Genomic DNA, 21,390 nt, shown 5'->3' on the forward strand with positions numbered 1-21,390 from the left:
GTTTTCTGTCCTGGCCCCACAGAGGAGGAATGAACTCCCCACTGATGTCAGGACAGCAGAGTCACTGCCCATCTTTCATCAGGCTGAAAACCCACCTCTTCAAGAAGTGCTATAGCCTTCCTCTTAGCACTTATTGTATTCATATTAGTTTGTTTCTGCACTGTACGTTTGCTCTGGTTTATGCTCTTAGATGCTTGTTTAAAAAAGGAGATGCACTTATGACTTCTGGTGACTTGTAGTTCTCTTGAATACCGATGTTGAATACACTTATTGTGAGTCGCTTTGGATAAAAGCGTCTGCTAAATGACTGTAATGTAATGTAATGTAATGTAAATGTAAACTAATGTCCACATAATTAGCACAAGCTTGAATATCTTTCCAGGAGACATACTGCTATTTTAAAGCCTTCTCCTACAGTCAACATTGTTGACCAAAGAAATAGTCAAATCAAAATGTACTGAGTCTAAAAGTAGAGTAATCCGCTTAAATTAACCACCATGTCTACATCTTCAACTGTAGAATGTGAACGCCCAGGCTGCTAAAGCTGCTAAAGCTGCTAAAGCTGCTAAAGCTCAATGTGTGCCATATCAGTTTACAATTATATGATGACAAATGATATGCACTTATTTTGAAGGCTTCATCTGTAACTTCCTCTGTAGTCTGGTTGTGTTGTTTGGAGCTGACGCACCAAGCTCCGTTCTTTCCAGGTTCGACCTGCTGCAGAGCAACCGTCTATTCCTGCGGGCTTGTGTTGGCTGGATCTGATCTCTGGAGCTGAAACATTTGTTTCAATTGGTTGATTTATTGACCAAGATGGGCTGCGCTGGATTCACCTGCTCCAAACACTCCCTGTGCGCGCTCAACATCCTCTATGTTGTGAGTATCCGCAGCAGAATAGCTGCCATATGGATGAATATAGCGCCGGTTCTATCATCAGACTGTCTTTTTTTCTATCCTGTAAACACAGCGTAGGAAACGTCCTTCTGTAGTCAGTACACTGCTGATGCCAGACACCGGTCCATCCATGATTTACTCTGGTACCAGGATGACATGCTCACTGTGTCCGCCAGATAAAGCTATTGAGAGAATAAACTACAAGTCCCGCTTTTAAAGCGCAATGTTATTTCCTTCCGTCACGTTGTGTGGCATACAGAGGACGTCCTGTCTTTGCTGATGGCTCATGAACTATAGGTGTGTGTGTGACCCCATCAGGTTCCAGCAGGGCTTCATCTCAGAGTCCAACAGACGGGCCATCATGGTCCGAGTCCTACAGTCCTCTTATAAAAAAGTGCCACTTTGCCTACAATGTGTTGTGTTGGTGTGGAGATTTGACAATAATCTGCTTTGTTGGCCAAGTATGCATGCACACACAAGGAATGTGACTGATGATGTCATAATGATGTCATCGGTTTTACCATTCTTTTTTAACTCCGATAGTGCCACGCTAAAGGACGAATTCACATTTGTTCACTGAAAGCAATAAGTACATGCTCATATATACAGTATATTCAAAAGGTTATTGACCGCTGTAGTTATTCCTCCTGTCCATCCTGGCCGTGAACAGATCCCCTCTCAATGTGATTTCAATGCAAATGAAGGGACTGTGGTTGGCTACAGTATCCGCTGGGCTGCTGTCTATCACTGTGGTGAACCACAGGGGGGCCCCCAGGGGACGGTCCTCAGACTTCACATTCAAGTCCAAGTCCTGCCACCTGCAAATTCTCTGCAAAAACAAGGGGGCAGGACCCCTCTTGTTTCTGTACTTTTAACTTAAATGCTGGACTTTTACATTAAGTGAGGTTTTTGACATTTTAGTATTGCTACTCTAAACAATCTGAATATGTTTTCCTCTACTGTAATGCTTTTAGATAGCAGATATGTATTCCACTATGTTAACACTATGTATATACAGCTTGCCGTGTGAGGTCAATGTCCACATACATCACATGAGTTCATATAGGATATGAAGCTAATCCAGGTGTTTGTCTGCCTGGCAGGGTTCTATCCTTACAGGATTTTTTTAATTCAAACGGCCTGCATCTAATATTTTCATTTGATATCGAAATTAACTTAGAATTATTGTTTCATATTTCACAAATCCTATGAAACTATGTCATACTAATATTGTAGCATTCACTCAGTCCGTGTGTCTGTTCTGCAGATGGTGAGCCTGCTGATGATCGGCATCGCAGCATGGGGGAAGTGGTTTGGTCTGGTCTCCAGTTTCCAGGTGGTGGGAGGCATCATCGGTGTGGGCGTCTTCCTCTTCTTTGTGGCCCTGGCTGGCCTCATCGGGGCCATGAAGCATCACCAGGTCCTGCTCTTCTTCGTATCCTTCACACTGCTCATGCTGTGGCTGATATAGGATGCTCATATATCATAGCTTTGACATCATTTATGATCTTACCAGCCAGGAAAATGTCCACAGCGTGTGTGGTTGAACTGGATCCGTATTTAAAAAAAATCATCACTTAATTATACAGAAAGCACTGCTGCTACTCCTTCTGTGGGTTCAAATACTTGTTTGCCTTCAGCTGTACAGATGATATCCCTGGTTGGAGCATGGCAGGGATCTCTGTATGGGGTCAGATCAGTCTCAATAATTGCAAATGCACACAGAAAGACTCACAAATGCACACAGAACGATTCACAAATACATTCCATTACACATAAATAAATTATGATTTATATAAATGTAAAAAAAAAAATCACAAATATATTTCTGCATTTGTATGTATTTGTGTGTGGATTTTTCTATTTGTTTGTGGATTTCTATGTATTTCTTTGTGGATCGCACTGCATTTGTTTGTGGGTTTTTTGAGACTCCCCTGACATGGCTGGATTCGCAAATGCATTTTTTTCGACATGGACCATCTGTAGCCAATCAGATGTCAGCCTCAGTTTCAACCAATCATATGAGCGCAGCTCCCCCTCCCCTCCCCACAAGGCTGCCAGCGTAATGCTACGTTCACACCAAACGCGATTCACGCCGCGTTAATCGCGTCATTCGCGCCGCCGGTCTCTCCGGGGACTATTTGTGTTCATTCGTGTGAATCGCGCCGGATAGGGGTGCGGCTTATCGGCCTGAAAGCCGTTCAACTGTCCGCCATCAACTGTGGAAAAAATAACCTGTATTTCTGCCTAGTACGTGTTGTGGAAGTCCTAGATATCACGAGAAACTAAACGCCGTCATGTCTGGTTCATAACATAGTCCGGAGGAGCTCCGTGGATTTCATCGAGCTCACTGTGTCTAGCGAGCCACACGTCGGCTGTTTACTACAGCTGTATGAACACAAAATAAACTGATTTGGCTGTGGTTTAACGGCAATAACCCTACAAAAAGGGACTCCGAAATAACTACGTAATGATGCCGATTTGTACTTGTTTTCTCAATGGAGCTCGGATCGATCGGTGCTAGGCTATGCTAACATTGTAGCAGCTCCACCAACACTCAACATAACGTCATCTAGACGTAAATACGGCAGCGTCTTTTCATTGTTTGCACCATATGGTTTACACACACACACACACATTTATACGCATAGTTTGGTCTCTACTGATATGAGGTATCGTAAAGCTCTGGGTGAACACAGACGGCTACAGTATTTATTTCCTGATTCTACATTATGTGTGTATTGGAATGTATTTGTGAATCGTTCTGCGTGCATTTGTAAATCGAATATATTTATGAATTGTTCTGTTCGCATTTGTGAGACTTTCTGTTTGCATTTGCAATTATTGAGACTGATCTGACCCCATATCTCTGCTCTGAATAACTAAGTTGGCTTGAATGGATTGTTGATGATTTGACACAAGCCTGCAGTTTTCAGTTTTTCAAAGCTGACCAGTGGAGCTGTTGTCAGAGCAACAACCTCTTAAACAAATAGGTCAAGAGTTAGGTCGGCCAAACCTGCCAAAGTGCTGGTTTATTCACATATAGCTTTAGCTATAGCCTAATATGGCCACAACTCTATAATTTGTATATTTCAAAAGTGCACTGTAATCCAAGAGAACTTTATCCATGTAAAACAAATCGATCTAATCTGGATGAGAGTTTACCGTGTTAGACTGGGTTAGCAAAGCCACATTTTAAGAACGGGGACCACAGATATAAAACACATGTTTAACCCTCGAAATAGTGTGCATATTCACTGTGATTTTACCATCACTGAAAATGTCACAAATGTTAATACAAATCAATTCAACTATTTACCCGTTGTAGCAGTTGTTGCATATACAGTATGTTCAGTCAGTTGTGCACCTGCCATATTTAAAGTTAGATGTTTGTTTGCTGATTTATGTTGAATAAATATATTTGAAGCACCAAATTCTTACATGAAGAGAGAGTGTAGAATATGTACATGACCACGAGAGATATCCAGTATGAATCTGTGAACAGTCTGGCTAAGGAAGCTGTTTTTAATCTACTACAGGTTTCTCTCTTCATCTCAATGTTTGTAAAATGAATTTCCATCCATGTAAGCATGTGCAATACAGAGCATCGTATTTCCCACTCAGTCATGCAGAGACAGAGCATACAGCTCTATTTCCAGCCTTACACAATCGTCTGTGGTAAATGCACTGGTTTAGTGACACTGGCTGTGAGCAGAATCCTTAACAGTGAATCTCAGTACATGGTTGTCCTGTTCATGGTGTTTATTGTGCAGTTCTCTGTTTCCAGTGCCTGCTTGGCTATCAACAGAGAGCAACAGGTAAAACCCATCCTATGTTCCTCTTGTTTGATTTGTATTGGTAACTGGCCACCTTGGTCCACTGTTTTGTACCAGAAATACAAATGTTTACACCTGCAGCAACTTTAAGACACTTCGGTGTAATGCAGCTATAAAAGTGTGTTCATACCGAACACTGAGGGGATTTTCACTTTTTGTTGTTAGCCACACAAATTTGACCCCTAAATGTTTTCTGCGGTCAATATTTATTGGCCTCAAACAGCATGTACCAACTTTGCAAATGTTAGCTATGAACTAGCTAGCTAGCGGTACTGATTGTGTGTTTGTGTTGACAGCTCAGTCTCTGCCTCTGAGTGATCTCAAAACTCACCAGCAACTCATCTCCTATATTTCCAGCCCCACATATTCATGAATTGAAGTCATAAAGCCTCAGGATAGGTGCAAACATTTTCAACTTCCACGCCTCAAATTCATCCTTCATTCCTTGATTTTACATGCCACCTCTAAAATGTGCTTTAAGGATTATCACACATTGGCAGTGAGTGCAATTTCCTTGTATCCCATAGATAATGACAAGGGCTACCGTTTTTCACATAACACAATCTATGTGATGCTGGTAGATGTCCCACAAATGTTTGCAGGAAAAACAATCAGTCAAAAGTCACCTCAGGGAAGATCCCCCATTACTACTAATTCAGCAGTGATGAATATCCTCTTCTCTTCTCAGAAGGTGGCATTGCTTTTATTTGTGGTGTTAATAATGAAGTGGAAGGGATTTGTGGGCACTGTTAAAGCTTTTATAGCCCAGTACAAAACACCTCTATGATGCTACTGATTACCAAATAATGAGATCATCACACATACTGTATATAGAACGATCCATATTTAAAAGTATGTGTAAGGCAGCTGTTTAGCAGACAGCTTTGCAAATGGGACACAGTCCAACAATTGCAGCACAGTTTTGTGCTTGACTGACTTCACCATAAATATTCTAATAATTCTGCTATATGCAATTTATTATTTCTAAATTAAAACATCCAGACAATCAATAGGACATGTAAAAAATGTGTCCGACATGAAGTTTCATGAATTAAAACATTCTTGAAATCACATCTACTTCTACTCCCTTGTTAAAAAATTGAGACTATGAATATGAATATGTTTAAGTTTCCACATCATACTTGTGTAAGTTGTATACTGGATCATGATTGGCTTCCAAATTACTGTGACACTATCACTTATGGGCACTGTAAAAACGGCATAACTAAAATAACACCATAACACTTTTCACACTGATCACATCTAAACCCACCCTTCAGATCTCTAGATTCAATCATCACTATTCTACTAGAACAGCATTACGGCCGCCAACCTAGATCTTCCTCCCTCAACCTCAGAATTAGTTAAATGGTAAATGGATGTACTTGTACAGCGCTTTTCTAGTCTTCTGACCACTCACAGCGCTTTACCACTACATGTCATCATTCACCCATTCACACACTGATGACAGGGGCTATCATGCAAGGTGCCACCTGCCCATCAGAACTGTAACTAACCATTCACACCCATGTATGCATGTATGTATTGTAACGTCATGAGAGGTCACTAGGGCCGGCTGGTGGGGTGGTGCAAGGGAACTAACAGAAACAGGCAAAAATCAAAGGTTCTCAGAATAAATTCACGTTTTATTCTTATTCTGCCAGTCAACTCAGGAAAGTCCCTTTATCAAACAAATCCAAAACAAACAAACAAAAAGCGTCCAAGCCGAGATAATGGTTCGTTACGCTGAACCGTATTAGACAAAAAACTCAACTTAGAGTGTCCTCGGCTGTTCACCGACAACCGGGTCTTCCTCCTTTTAAATCCTCCTCACTCTGGTTCGGAACTTTCTTTCTTGTAGTTCTCGGTGCTCCTTTACGCCGTGTGCTCTCTTTTCCCGCTCCCTTCTTCTTCTTCTGTGGAGTTTAGCGGCAGCTTGCATCCTTTTTGTTGCATTACTGCCATCTTCTGGTTTCAGTCAGTTCCTATGTTCCCAACTACTAAACTTTCCCCATCAGGCCCGTTGCTCGCAAAAAGTTTGTGAAGCACTGTCTTCCCAGATTACTAGATCCCAGTAGTGGGCCGTCAGGGCCAGCAAAGCCTTCTCTGCTGGCCTAAACAGAATCACAAAGTTATAGCTATTTTATAATTTAATACATTTTCATAAATACACAACATGTATTCAAATTTTTTTTCAGAAGACTAGAAAGGCGCGATACATGTCATCATTCACCCATTCACACACACATTCATACAGTGATGGCACGAAGACTGTGTTTACATGTTTACAGTTTACATGTCGAAGTGTTCTCACTGAACCCCAAATAGCTCCTGAAGCTTCCATCAGTGTGTGAGTGTGTGTAAATGTGTAAATGGGTATCGCTCCTGATGGGCAGGTGGCACCTTGTATGGTCGTCTCTGCCACCAGTGTAAGAATGGGTGAACGCTGGCTTGAGTTGTAGAGCAATTTGAGTGGTTTGAGAAAAGCACAATATTAATACAGTCTATTTACTGAATACTCCCAGTCACTGATCACGGCATGTACTCACTATGTGACAGGCGCCTGTGATTTCTACAAATACCAACCAATCTACTCTGAACATTTACTACCACTAGCTTTAATGTTTTTTTCTTCTCTGGTCCAATCACCAAGAGCTGTCTGTTCTGAGCTGTTCCGTCTTGACTCTCTCTCTCGACCACACACACACACACACAGTCTGAGCTATTCCTAAAAGCAGATATGCTACTCTTATAACACTGTCTTCCATTTTAACTTGAGTCAGCTTGTCACTGTCACTAGCACTACTGAGGACAGGGGAGCAGTGGATGAAGATACACGTTATTTTTAATGACCAAAAGATAAAATTCAGGCTCTTCATCGCTCCAGGAGACACTTTCGCTGCCCCACAGCTTGTGTTAGCTTATCCCAGTTTCACAATAACTGGGATATGGTGTATATATGTATCCAGTATCCCGGTTTCTTTCGGAGTACTCCAGCTAGCATATACGGGTTTCTCATAAATACAGATATGGGCTTATGAAATCGTGATTACATGTCTACACATGAACGGGATACTTAAAAAACCTGATCAAAAACAGGATATTTGTGTATGTGAACACACTCAATGACTACTACTACTATTACTACTACTGTTACTACTTCCACTACTAATACTTTTGAGACTACTGTAATTCAGTAATTTACACACCGCCCTAAATGTGAAAATGCTATCAAAGGAACAGTAAAGCGTGGTGTTGGTCCTGTCTGTGTGCTGCAGGATCACCTGCTGGAGGTGGGCTGGAATAACTCTCAGAGCACTCAGAGGGATGTGGAGAAGAGCCTCAACTGCTGTGGCTTCAAACAGGTGGACCCCAACCTCACTTGTGACGCTGTGAGTTTGGATTAATGAAATTTTTCGAGGCCCCTGCTACATTTCAATTCAATTCAATTCATTTTTGTATAGCCCAAAATCACAATTCACAAATTTGCTTTACAATTTCAGCATGTTAAGATTGTTGGTCAAATTCTATCGACGCCTCTAACTATGCTGTGGGAAGTATTTGCTTTGTATTTGTCTGAAGCAAGTTTTGTGTCTCCTGTTCTCCTGCAGACTTGTTTCCCCAACCACTCCTGTCTGCCCTGTGCAGATAAGATCCAGGAACATGCTGGGGAGGTTCTTCACTTTGTAGGAGGGATCGGACTCTTTTTCAGCTTTACTGAAGTGAGCAATCACAACTACAACACTGCAGAGTTGCTAGATGCTGTGCACAGTTGAATGAAAAAATGTATTTATAACTTATACAATATTTGTGCTGACGCACTAGTACCCAGGCTGTCTCCACATTCAAACACACACACTGGTTACATTGCCACCAACAGCAAATGAGAAAAAGGGATACAGTCCTACCTTCATCGGAATTGAATGCTTTACTGTTCCTTTGATAGCATGAACGTGCCCCACTGGGTAACTCACGGCCGCCGCTCTGCACAGCTGATACAGACCGACGGCTTCGTCGTGGAAACCTAGCACCCATCCTCCAGTTCTCCCTGAACACCGTTAACTCTGTCAGCACTTTCCGTGTAGTTCGCACTTTTACCACCTTTAGCTACGAGCTGTAGTAGTACTAGTAGTATCAGTGAGAGTAGTAGTCACATCAGCAGTTGTAAGTGCCAAATTAAATTTGCTGTAAAATATTTTTTTGCATTTACATGTTTAACTTTAATCAGACACGACAGCAGTAGCATCTGTATTATACCTAGTAGTAGTAGTAGTATCAACAGTTGTTTTATTAACAGTAGTAGTTATAGAAGTAGTTGTTTTAACAGTAACAATATATTATAGCCTAATACAATAGTATTAGGCTGAAAGTATCAGTATCAGTAGTAGCAGTTGTGTCAGTGGTAGCATTAGTAGTACCAGCAGTGATAGTAGTTGTTGTTGTATTAGCAGCAGTAGTGTCCGTATCAGTAGTATCAGTAGTAGTAGTAGTATCAGTGGGAGTAGTAGTAGTGTTAGTAGTAGTATGATTAGTAGTAGTGTTTTATCTGCATCAGATTCAGTAGTAGTATCATTAGAAGTAGTAGTACTTGTATCAGTAGTAGTAGCAGTTGTATCAGTATTAGTCCCAGTAATCAGTAGCAGTAGCAGAAGTCAAATGAATGAAGAATAATTGAAGAGTTACTACAAGAGAATAGAAAGCATACAGTTCTGTTCTCTGTTTATATCGGTTAGTAGTAGTAATAGTTGTTTGTATCACTAGTAGCAGTAATAGTACAGAGTAGAAAGCATAATATTCTGTTTTCTGTGTTTATATAGGTTTGTATGTCTAATGTTATAATGTTCTGTTTGGACCAAAGCATGTGCCTCTCTTGACACTTTCAGACTTTCCTACTCTCTTAGCCCAAAGCCCACTGGTTCCTATTGAAGGCATAGGGTTAGGGTTAATGCCACATCATAGTGGCAGCGCAGCAATCAGAGGCAGAGGCAGTTCTGCAGGTTTCAGGATCTTTAATTAAACACACTTCAAGAAACACTAGCCGAATTACCGGTCTTAACTTTCTCCAACCCTGGAGACCTTAGAGAGGCGCGACCCTGCTCTTCCCGCAGCATGCTCTCCACACGGTCTCCTCTGATCAGCTTCTTCTTCGTCTTTTGCTTTTTATGGCAGTTGGCAATTAGCTTTCGGGTGCATTACCGCCCTCCACTGATCTGGAGTGTGGACTTAAGGAAAATAACTCTACTACTACTACTACTACTACGAAACAAAACAAAACAAAACAATAAAAATAAAAATAATTCTATTCATTAATCTTGTTGCCTCTAAATATGCCAGAAGAAGCTTCCAACATTTATCACTAAAGTCTTTCTTTAGTACATCAATTATATGTTCCTCTCCCATCTCTCTTAGACCACCTTTCAGAACTTCTCTCGCTGCCTCGTACCTCTGGCATGACAATAAAACATGGTCCACAGTTTCTTCTTCTTCACAAAACTCACACCTTCCATTATGATGTTTTCTAACAACATAGAGGGAACTGTTAAGACCAGTATGGCCATTCCTTAGCCTTGTCGTAACCCTCTCCTCTTTTCTATTTCGTCCACTAGATCCTGCACTCCCAACCAATGGTTTATTTTTAAACAGATACAGTATCTTCCTTTGCTCCCTTTATTCCATTCATTCTGCCATATCTTTTTGATTTGTTCCTTAATCACTACTTTAGCTTCTGACTTACTTATATTTACATTGACGATATTTCTCCCACTCTTCAGAGCCCCTTTTGCTGCTTTATCCGCCTTCTCATTGCCTTTGACTCCAACATGGGCAGGGACCCACACAAAACTAACTGCCATCCGCATTTGATGGATTCTGAATAGTGACTGTAGTACTTCATACAATAAATCCTCTCTGCTTCTGGAGTGGCAAAACTTCAAACTCGTTAGCATTGCACATGAGTCTGAAGCTATAACCACTCTCTCTGGCCTGACGTCCTCTACCCACTGTAAGGCAATACCTATGGCCATCATCTCACATGTAAACACTGATAAGTCATCACTGAGTCTTTTCCCACCCTCATACTGGATTCTGGGATTACTGCTGCTGTTCTTCCAGTTATAGTGTCTTTGGATCCATCTGTATACATTTGTATATAATTGTAGTAATTCCTCCTGATATATGACTTGAAGATCTTACATTTTCCCCCACATTCATCTCTCATCAGTTCAAGTAGTCCAAGATCCACTTCAGGCTGTGGCAGCATCCAAGGAGGAACAGCTGGCAGCACCACTGCTGGAGAATAACTCCTATTCAATATACCTAGTTCCCTAGCCTTCTCCTTAGCAACCCACCCAAAGCTCTTTGTTGGCGTTTTATCATGTTCCCAGCATGGCTCAATTGCACTTCTTGTTGGATGGTTGATATGTCCTTGTAGACTGACCCAATAAGTCATCATTATCTGTATTCTTCTCAACTCCAAATGGCATTTCCCCCATTTCAACCTGCAATGCCGGCACTGCTGTTGTTCTAAAGGCCCCACTACATATTCTTACTGCTTTTGCTTGTATTACATCTAATTTTTCAAACATGGTTTTAGATGCCGACCTATAAGCCACACAGCCATAGTCTATTACTGATCTTATCAGCCCCATATATATAGCTTTTAAAGCAGACCTGTCAGCTCCCCACTCTGTTCCCACCAAGCATCTCATTACATTTAAAACCTTTTTACATTTATTAACCATTTTATCAATATGTACATTCCAGGTGAGCCTAGCATCAAACCACATTCCTAAAAATGTGTATGAGTCCATCCTTTTCAGCTCCTTACCTTATAAATACATGTTGACCGTTGCCCCAATTTTCTTTCTTGTATTTTCTGAAAATCTAAATCCCCATTCCAATGACCACTGTTCCGCTCTTTTGATTGTTTCCTGCATCTGTTTCACCACATATTCCACATTCCTACCTCTTTTCCACAGTGCCCCATCATCTGCAAATAAAGATCTCCCTATATTTTGTCCAACATTTTCATATACATCATCAATCATTATCGAAAACAATAACGGACTAATCACACTTCCTTGCGGTGTTCCATTGTCCACCAAATGGCTGGCCGACAACACCTTCCCATTCTCACTTCTATAGAGCGCCCAAACAAAAAATGTTTAACCCATCTGAACATTTTACCCGATATTCCTAATTTTGATTAATAGTCCCTCTTTCCACAGTAAATCATACGCTTTTTCCACATCAAAAAATACTGCAGCTACTACCTCCTTGTTCACTTGTGCCTTCCTCACCTCTGCTTCTAGACATGCTATTGGATCCATTGTTCCCCTTCCTTTTCTAAATCCACTTTGATATGTTGACCTAAGATTCCTTGATTCCAAATAATAAGTTAGTCTTTCTGTGATCATTCGCTCCATGATTGTACACATGTGGGAAGTCAATGCTATTGGTCTATAGTTAGATGGGTTAGTGGGATCTTTTCCTGGTTTCCTGATGACTATAACTGCTTGTTTCCAAAGTCCTGGTAATTTTCCTTCCTGCCAAACTTTGTTATACAAATGCAAAATCACCTCTAATGCTACATCAGACAAATGGTTCAACATGACATAACAAATCTGATCTTTACCTGGAGCAGTTAGACCTGATTTTCTTAGTGCTCTTTTTATTTCTTCCAAGGTGAAGGGAGCATTAATTGCATCTTTCCCCACTTCATCTGTTTCCAACAGTTTTTTTTACTTGCTTCACTTGTTTTTTGTCTTCCATTTAACCCCTCCTCTGACATATTAGCAGAACTATGGACCTCAATCAGTGCTTTAACTAACATTTCTGCCTTTGCTTCATCATTGTTAGTCACCACTCCGCCATTTTACAATGCTGGATACCCCCACTCCCGTTTTAATCCACTCATTTTCTTTATCATTCCCCAAACTTCATTAATTGAAGTGCTTCTCCCTATAGTGTCCGTTTAGTTTCTTTGATAGTTTTCCGTACTACTGCTTGCATTCTCTTGTACTCCTTTACATTTTTGAAATTGTCTGTTTTTTAAAACCTTAAAAGCCTTATTCCGTTTCTTTATTACCTCACTGCACTCATCATTCCACCATGGAACTAACTTCCGCCTCTTTATTCTGGTTTTCTTTAAAATTGTCTGCTTGGCAGCTCCAATTATTGCGTCTCACATTTCCATTAAATATTTCTATATCCTAATCTCTATCTATATCTTTAAACCTTGATTCACTAATTTCTCTAAATTTATCCCACTGAGCCTTTCCAAATACCCACCTTTCTGCTGTATCTTCTGAACCCACCCTGCTTCCTCTTCCTACTCTACAGAAAGTGGGGTAATGATCACTTCCAACAGTAGAATATTTCCATACCGCCCACACACAAATACCTGCCAATGACCGTGATACTATTGTCAGGTCTAAAATTGACTCATTACCTGACTTGTAATTAATTCTTGTGAAACTCCCATCATTTAAACATACAAGTCCCAAGGAGTCCATCACATCCTCTACTATCAGTCTTTTCCCCTCCCCAGAGAGTACTATGCGCATTAAAATCCCCACACCAAATGACCCTTCTTCTGTCTACTCCCTTTATTGCCTCTAATGCTTCTAATTCCAATCGTTGACACGGATTGTAGAAATTTACCACGACCAAACTTTCTTCCCCTAACCACACTTCAACAACTACATATTCTAAGTCTTTCCCTTTTCCTCGATAAGAAATTCCTTGCCTAACAAAGGTAGCACATCCTCCCCCATTACCCCCTTCTCTATCCCTTCTTATGCACACATATCCCTGAATCACAAAATCTAAGTTTGGTGTAAGCCATGTCTCTTCAACACATATTATATCCGGTTTATATTCTAACCCATTAAGAAAACCTTTACATTTTTGGCCATTTGCCAACAGACTCCTTGCATTCCACTGTAGAATTAACATGATGACTGATCCTGTGAACTTGTTTCTTTGTTTAACTGTTCCTGTTTTTTATGCTCTTCCTGAACAGCCATACCAGTTATACCATGAATATTTAAATATCTTGCGGCACTCTTTACTATTATTTCAATCTTCTCAGATCTCCCTTTTGCTTGGAATGTGCAGTTAACTACTTCCGCCATGAAATACACAAAGTTCTCCTTATTTACTATCAATATATTCCCATCTCCCCTTTGACTCTTTGTTACAAGTTGTTCATTTGACTGTTGAGACGGTTCCTTCCTTGATATATCTCCCCCCCCTCTCAACTCTACTCTCCCTCTGAACCATCTTTGCTGCTTCTGCATATGATATATTCATTTTCACTTTTAGCTGCTGCACTTCCACTGCCTTCTTTCTCACTTCACACCCACCATAGGCCACACTATGTGCACCTCCGCAATTTGCACGTTTGAGCTCTGTCCCGTCCTCACATTTCCCGTACTCATGTTCCCCTCCACATTTTCCACACTTTTGTTTCCCTTTGCACGCTGCTGCAATATGTCTAGTTTAGATATTAGTTGATTAGATCATTATTATTGGGACTTAATAAACTGTGATATTTTAAAGAGCAGCTGTCTGTGATTACTTTGTGCATGTGTATTGTGATAATAGCTGATATGTGGCCTGTGCTCGGATTCAAACCTTCACTGTTCACTCTGAATGTGGAAACTTTGATTATTGACATTGTGAGTGAACACTAATGATGAGACTTAGTTTATAGTTTGGTTATTGGTCTCTGTTCTCAGGGTGGTGCCCTGTTGTTATTATTATGATCGTTAATAATCTTACTGACATTAATAATTCTATTCATGCCAATCATTTAGTTTTTCATATTTGCTGATAACTCAAACACGCTCCTTTTGGTTCCCAACACTAGTAGATACATTGATTGTGGGTTTGAAACTTGTACATAAACAGCTGCTTATGTATGCGTTTGTCTCACAGTATCTAACAGTTATTGTGTTTTTATTTTAGGTTCTGGGGGTGTGGCTCACATATCGCTATAGGAACCAGAAGGACCCCCGAGCGAACCCCAGTGCTTTCCTGTGAGACAGCACCAGCTTCAGCCCATCTGCACGGTCACCTCACCACCTCTATGGACCTTCTCTGGGCTTTAACTGTCGATACAACACTGTCCTGTGTGTTTCCACTGATTGTTGCAGTGATGCTCTTTTGACATGATGTGTTTGGTTTGTCAAGAGTGAGATGTGTTCTTAAAACAAGTGATTGTGTGTGTGTGAAGGAACAGCACACATGTTGCCTCCAGTGTGACAGCTCTGCCTAAGAAAGTGTCTGAACATATGCAGTTAGTACACTGAGAAGTTGTGGGTGTAAAAGAGGCAATATTGTTCCAGCAGTCTGCTGTATGTTGACCCTGAACACTGTTTTTTTCCCTTTGTTGCTGTTGTTTGTCTGCCTCACTGAATGCAATAATGTCAACTGCTACTCTGCATATTGATATGACTACATTATTTTGACCATCTGTGAAAGTATGGATATTGTGTGTACCAGTGTGTCTTGCTCCTGGCTGCGTGTGGTATATTTGGCCTTTTGCATGACTCTTTTGCAAATATGAGCTACTATGAGAGCTGCAATGATGTTTCTGTAAACAACCTGTTTGAGCCTTTGTACACCGATGGATAAAAATACATCTTTTTCCCTGGCTATATGTCATTTGTGTTTTACAAGTGTCTAAAATGTTTGAATTTAATAGTGCAAAAAAACATTTTTGTATGTTATTCAGTCCTAAAGATCTTATTTTCTTTAAAAAAAGAAGTGAAGAAATATGTCGGCACAGTAAGATTATTTCAAGTTGTTTAAAATACAAGTTCCATAAGGTTCTTATTGAACTGAGTGACAATTCAATCAGGAGAGACAAGTAAGATGAAGGAAAGATACTTATAAACATTCTCGTTATAAACAGTTGACGTGTGATGATAGTCTTGACATAGCCTTTGGTGCTTGGACTCTATAGGGAGATTTGTAATGGAGGGGCATCTGCCCTGAGCAGCAGCAAGATAAATCCCCCTGTTGAGTCCAGACATCAATGGGTGAAACGTATTGTAGAACCATAGACTGTATGCGTAGAACAGAACGAGAAACGTATTGTAGAACCATAGACTGTGCGTAGAACAGAACGAGAAACGTATTGTAGAACCATAGACTACATGCGTAGAACAGAACGAGAAACGTATTGTAGAACCATAGACTGTATGCGTAGAACAGAACGAGAAACGTATTGTAGAACCATAGACTGTATGCATAGAACAGAACGAGAAACGTATTGTAGAACCATAGACTGTATGCGTAGAACAGAACGAGAAACGTATTGTAGAACCATAGACTGTATGCGTAGAACAGAACGAGAAACGTATTGTAGAACCATAGACTGTATGCGTAGAACAGAACGAGAAATGTATTGTAGAACCATAGACTGTATGCGTAGAACAGAACGAGAAACGTATTGTAGAACCATGTGCGTAGAACAGATTGAGAAACATATTGTAGAACCATGGACCGTATGCTTAGAACAAATTGAGAAACGTATTGTAGAACCATACACAGTATGCGTAGAACAGAACGAGAAACGTATTTTAGAACCATGGACCGTATACTTAGAACAAATTGAGAAACGTATTGTAGAACCATACACAGTATGCGTAGAACAGAACGAGAAACGTATTGTAGAACCATAGACTGTATGCGTAGAACAGAATGAGAAACGTATTGTAGAACCATAGACTGTATGCGTAGAACAGAACGAGAAACGTATTGTAGAACCATGTGCGTAGAACAGATTGAGAAACATATTGTAGAACCATGGACCGTATGCTTAGAACAAATTGAGAAACGTATTGTAGAACCATACACAGTATGCGTAGAACAGAATGAGAAACGTATTGTAGAACCATGGACCGTATGCTTAGAACAAATTGAGAAACGTATTGTAGAACCATAGACTGTATGCGTAGAACAGAATGAGAAACGTATTGTAGAACCATGGACCGTATGCTTAGAACAAATTGAGAAACGTATTGTAGAACCATACACAGTATGCGTAGAACAGAATGAGAAACGTATTGTAGAACCATGGACCGTATGCTTAGAACAAATTGAGAAACGTATTGTAGAACCATAGACTGTATGCGTAGAACAGAACGAGAAACGTATTGTAGAACCATAGACTGTATGCGTAGAACAGAATGAGAAACGTATTGTAGAACCATAGACTGTATGCGTAGAACAGAACGAGAAACGTATTGTAGAACCATGTGCGTAGAACAGATTGAGAAACGTATTGTTTGCTATTTGCCGTTCCTTGCCTTTCACAATTGTTTGATAACAGCAGCTACACTTCCTTCATAGGCTGAGGGTCTTTGGTGTCACCCAGAAAGTGTTGCTACTCTTCTACCACGCCATAGTTGAGAGTGTCCTGCGGTTTGGCATCTCAGCCTGGTTTGGCAACCTCAGTGTACAGCTGAAAGCAAAGATTACCCGGCTAACACAAAGAGCCATGAAAATGATGGGAGTCAGACAGCATCCCACACTCCAGGCTGTCTTTGATGAAACTATCATCAGACAGGCCCAGAAGATTATTTCAGACCCCACTCATATCCTCCACCCTGAATACCAGCTTCTTCCCTCAGGCAGACGCTTCAGAGTCCCCCAGTGCAGCTCAACCGCTTTAAGAACTCCTTTGTCCCCTTGTCCATCAAAGCCCTAAATGGCAAGCTAGCCAGAGCTTAACCCCTGTAACACCGATTTCTTTATTCATTTTTATTATCTTAACTATACACTAGGTGTGTTGTACAGGTGTGAAATGTATTTGTTGGTTGGTGGCAGTCTTTTGCATGTACAGTAGGTACTGTATGTATGTGGACTGGCGACAGTCTGTGTATGTCGCCACACACATACATATTGTATGCAATATGTTACTTGTATTGTTTTAACAGCAGACACTGTATGTATGTTTCCAAGACAAATTTCCTTCGGGACAATAAAGTCTATCTTATCTTATCTTATCTTACAAGAGAGCCCTGTGCCAATGAAACATCACATTTTGCATAGGTAATTGTGAAAGTCAGAAAAACGTTTCAAGTGGCACCAATCAATGTGTTCCTATTAAAGCAGGGGTTTCCCCTCTGAGTTAAGATATAACATTGCTGTTTGACATAACTTCAGACAACACCAAATCAATTGTCTGTTCTGAGACATATATTAGTTTCTGACCCTTTAACCAAATCACACACATTCTGGTCACTCTATGTGATATTTTAATGACTAATGTAACACTTTAAACTGTGAAGACTAAACTAAAGCAGCCAAACAATTTGCGTGGGTTTGGTGTGAAGGTGATAATGTCAGTTCTGGTGTTTACTGCCCCCACGTGGCCAAAAGAATGAAAAAGCCATTTTACCATTTTAGATCTCATTTACTGTCATATAACAATATCTGCAAAAAAACACTATTTCTTCATATTTTCATATCACAATCCAGTCCTCTCTCTGCCCCCTTTAAGCAGTCCAATCAAATGTGAAGGATTTTATGTAAATCCCTCTTGGAGCTGTACACCTCTCAACTATTCTGTTTCACTGGGGGATACATCACAGTACAGACGATAAAGGGACTTTAGAAAGAAAGTGGGGTGATGAGGGGGGACTGTGGCTCAGTGGTAGAGCAGGGTCGTCCTTCAATCAGAGGGTTAGCGGTTTGATCCCCGGCTCCACTAGTCCATGTCGACGTGGCCTTGGGCAAGACACTTAACTGCAAATTGCTCCTGCAGGCTGTTGCTGCTGTGTATGAATGGGTATGACTGATTAGTTATTGATTGATTAGACTCCTTATGGGCAGTTGGTACTTTGCATGATAGCCCCTGCCATCAGAATATGAATGGGGGAATGATGACATGTAGTGTTAAAGCGCTTTGAGTGGTCGGATGACTAGAAAAGCGCTATATAGAAAAGTACAGTCCTTTTTTTTTTATGTAGACACTTGGAGGGTGATGATAAGGATGAATGGTACAGTATTTTACAAGTTAGAAGGTCCTTACTGTTAATATAGGCTGAATGCAGTCCAAGACTCTGCTGTTGCTCTAATGTTCAGAGATATTGACACTACAATTGTTTAAAAGTATGTTAATTATCAGTAACCCTTCCAAATCTTAGGCAGGCTCACAAGCTAAGTGGCTGGCAACCTGGCAGGAGGCTATGTGCCCTGCAGGCCTTACTGAGGGAATATAGATGCCTGAGCTATTACTACCTATTACTATTTTCAAAAAGCTCTATACTGAGGCTCAAAATGTATTTCCTTCATTTCATCCAGTCCTTAATTTACATGTATTAGTATGTAGTAGCAGTAGCAGCATGAGAGCTACCATAAATATGCTGTGTAATATTCATGAGTTGTTGAGTTGTACATCTCTTGGCAAATAAAACGGCACACTCTCCATCTTGTGTGTATGAACAGTTTCATATTTATTCAAAAGACATTCCGGATGTACAGCAATAATAAGAAAGGTAAGAATCAGAAGGGGACCTTCCCAGTGCTTCGTTTTCCACATGTTAACGGTAGTGACAGCATGTGACTGGCATCATGTGTGTTCCTCGTCCTCATGCTCACAGCTCAGACTTCAGGAGCTTCTTCGCCTTTTCCATGTTGCTCCTCACTGAGGGAGGCAGGAAACATTTACATTCAATCAGTCTGTGTTTCATGGGCACAAACAGACACCGCTGGCCAGCCTCAGAGTTAGCAGTAGCACTTACAGAGTTTGATGTCCGCAGGTTCGTAGGCATACATGCGGTTGGAGTAACGACCCACGATGTCGGCCCTCACCGTCATTGCGGGATCTGTAAGGACATTATTGCTACTGGCTGAGCAGGACTTTTGCTTGTATCAAAGGTATCAAAGGTGAAAATGTCTTCTCATACAATATGTCAGTCTGTAGAACTAGTTAGACAGGATTTGTTAACAGGAAACATCGTGTTACAAGATAGCTCTTACCAACAAAAATGATTCTGGGGACATACTGTCCGTCAGGAGACAGATGTTTGTCTGTGGTTTCATACTGTAGGGGAGAGAAGGAATAACAGCTCACAAACATACTGAACCATGCCATCTCAGAGCATTGAACCTAAAGTTTACTTTGAGCGAAGGGGTCCAACAGTTATTAGTTATTATTTGACATGACAGAGTCCAGTATTTTGTGGTGACAAATCTCAGTGACAGAGTCTCTATGCACCAATCCTAGTTTAGCAATCTGAAAATGACAATGAGGGGACAGTTCATGTTGACTATTAAAGAATAGTTAAGCTAAACTTTTACTTTAATCATTGCTAGTTTAATGGTGAACACTACACTACTAATCTAATGGTAAGTTAGTACTTACCATTAGATTGAGGACGATGAAGTCCTCATCAAGCATTCTCTGGATCACGTTGTCCTCAGATAAAACCTTCTTGAATTCTGCAGGAGAAACCGGATTTTAATTCAACAACTCAGTCCAGGCAGCTCATGAGGTCGGTGCAGAAGAGCACCAGGATGTCACGTCACATGTGCAAATGAATGACTGCTTGCCCTTCCAACAGGTTTGGCAAATTTGGTACATTTCTTTCTCTGCATGAGTGAATGAACAGAAACCAGAAGTTGGACTTACCCTGGCTGTGGGGACAGTCCTCAAGGTGAAAGAGGACCATCAGAGGCTTGTTTCTAAAACACAAATCAGCTTCACTTACAGTACATTTAATCATCAACTTCAATGAAAGTCAGTGTCAGTGGTGGAATTATTTGTTACCTTGACCTGGCCCAGTAGAGAGCCTCCTCGTACGTCTGAGCCCAGATCAGCTGATCGCCCCAACCTGGACAGACATGGACATTTCCTCAATATTCATCATACTATACTTTAGTCTCAGTCATTCAGCCTAGAGAGGCAGATGATGCTCACAGACCTCTGGACATAGTCTGAGGGATCCTTTTGCCAGATTTAGGGATGTATTTCCCGGAGGTGGAGGACATGGCCACCAGGACCAAGAGGACAGACAACGCCGCTTTGATCATCTTTAAGCTTTACTGCAACATGAGGAGCAGACAAAGGCACAGAGTGAGCAAACAGTGTGATAAATGAAGAAACAGCATCAAAATGACAGAAAAGTAAACTCCCCCTCCCTTTGAGAAGGAACCTCGTCTAGTTCCTATTACAGAACAATCTGCAGCGTTATTCAAGATTATTGTATTGAACTGGAAGCCAGTGAAGAGAGAGAAGGATATGACAATCTACATGTGGGTGTAGTTGTTATGTGGTATACAGTGTTACTTAATTCAATTGCAAAATAAATGTAATTGTAATCAGTAACAGTTACTGAGAAAAAAGAACGTCATTAAATTACAGATACTAATCAAGGACACCCAGGATGAAATGCTCCACCAACAAGTTATTTCTAAGTTTGTTAGTTATTACAAAATAATGGCACAGTTGGAATTCGAATCACATTGTTGGATACAGAAATAAAATTGACTTAACTGAAGGTTCAGCATTTGCGGACTGAACAGAAATTGAAATGAATTTCCCTCCAGTTCAAATGCAGTAGCACTAGAAGAGCAGTGCTGGCTCTTACCTGTTCCTGAGTGGCCAGGTGAGAATGTAGGTAGACCGCTGCTCCAGGATCTGCTG

At 40.8% G+C, this 21,390-nt stretch overlaps 2 protein-coding genes across 2 annotated transcripts; one reads left to right on the top strand and one right to left on the bottom strand.

Annotated features, from left to right (window-relative positions):
* Positions 1–813: 813 nt before the first annotated feature.
* tspan13b (tetraspanin 13b) lies at positions 814–15,387 on the top strand (the record flags this gene model as incomplete). Its single annotated transcript, XM_079175879.1, has 6 exons — positions 814–876; positions 2,162–2,329; positions 4,632–4,712; positions 8,009–8,122; positions 8,342–8,452; positions 14,700–15,387. 6 exons carry the CDS (start codon positions 814–816, stop codon positions 14,772–14,774), a joined length of 612 nt encoding a protein of 203 aa, XP_079032005.1. The 3' UTR covers positions 14,775–15,387.
* A 3,787-nt stretch (positions 15,388–19,174) lies between these two features.
* Positions 19,175–21,390, bottom strand: agr2 (anterior gradient 2). Its single transcript, XM_079175529.1, has 8 exons — positions 21,335–21,390; positions 20,669–20,789; positions 20,515–20,578; positions 20,377–20,429; positions 20,110–20,186; positions 19,725–19,788; positions 19,487–19,570; positions 19,175–19,389 (listed from the first exon to the last, which is right to left on the bottom strand). Exons 2-8 carry the CDS (start codon positions 20,775–20,777, stop codon positions 19,340–19,342), a joined length of 501 nt encoding a protein of 166 aa, XP_079031655.1. The 5' UTR covers positions 20,778–20,789; positions 21,335–21,390; the 3' UTR covers positions 19,175–19,339.

Source organism: Pholis gunnellus (assembly GCF_910591455.1).
Source record: "Pholis gunnellus genome assembly, chromosome: 16".
In the NCBI taxonomy this organism is placed as follows: domain Eukaryota; kingdom Metazoa; phylum Chordata; class Actinopteri; order Perciformes; family Pholidae; genus Pholis; species Pholis gunnellus.

Excerpts from the sequence above, each read along its gene's own strand:
- agr2 (XM_079175529.1), bottom strand. The coding sequence starts at position 20,777 with ATGATCAAAGCGGCGTTGTCTGTCCTCTTGGTCCTGGTGGCCATGTCC. Across the intron at positions 20,430-20,514 it reads CTCTACTGGGCCAGGTCAAG|AAACAAGCCTCTGATGGTCC; the intron begins GTAACAAATAAT and ends TTTGTGTTTTAG. Across the intron at positions 20,187-20,376 it reads GGACTGTCCCCACAGCCAGG|AATTCAAGAAGGTTTTATCT; the intron begins GTAAGTCCAACT and ends TTTCTCCTGCAG.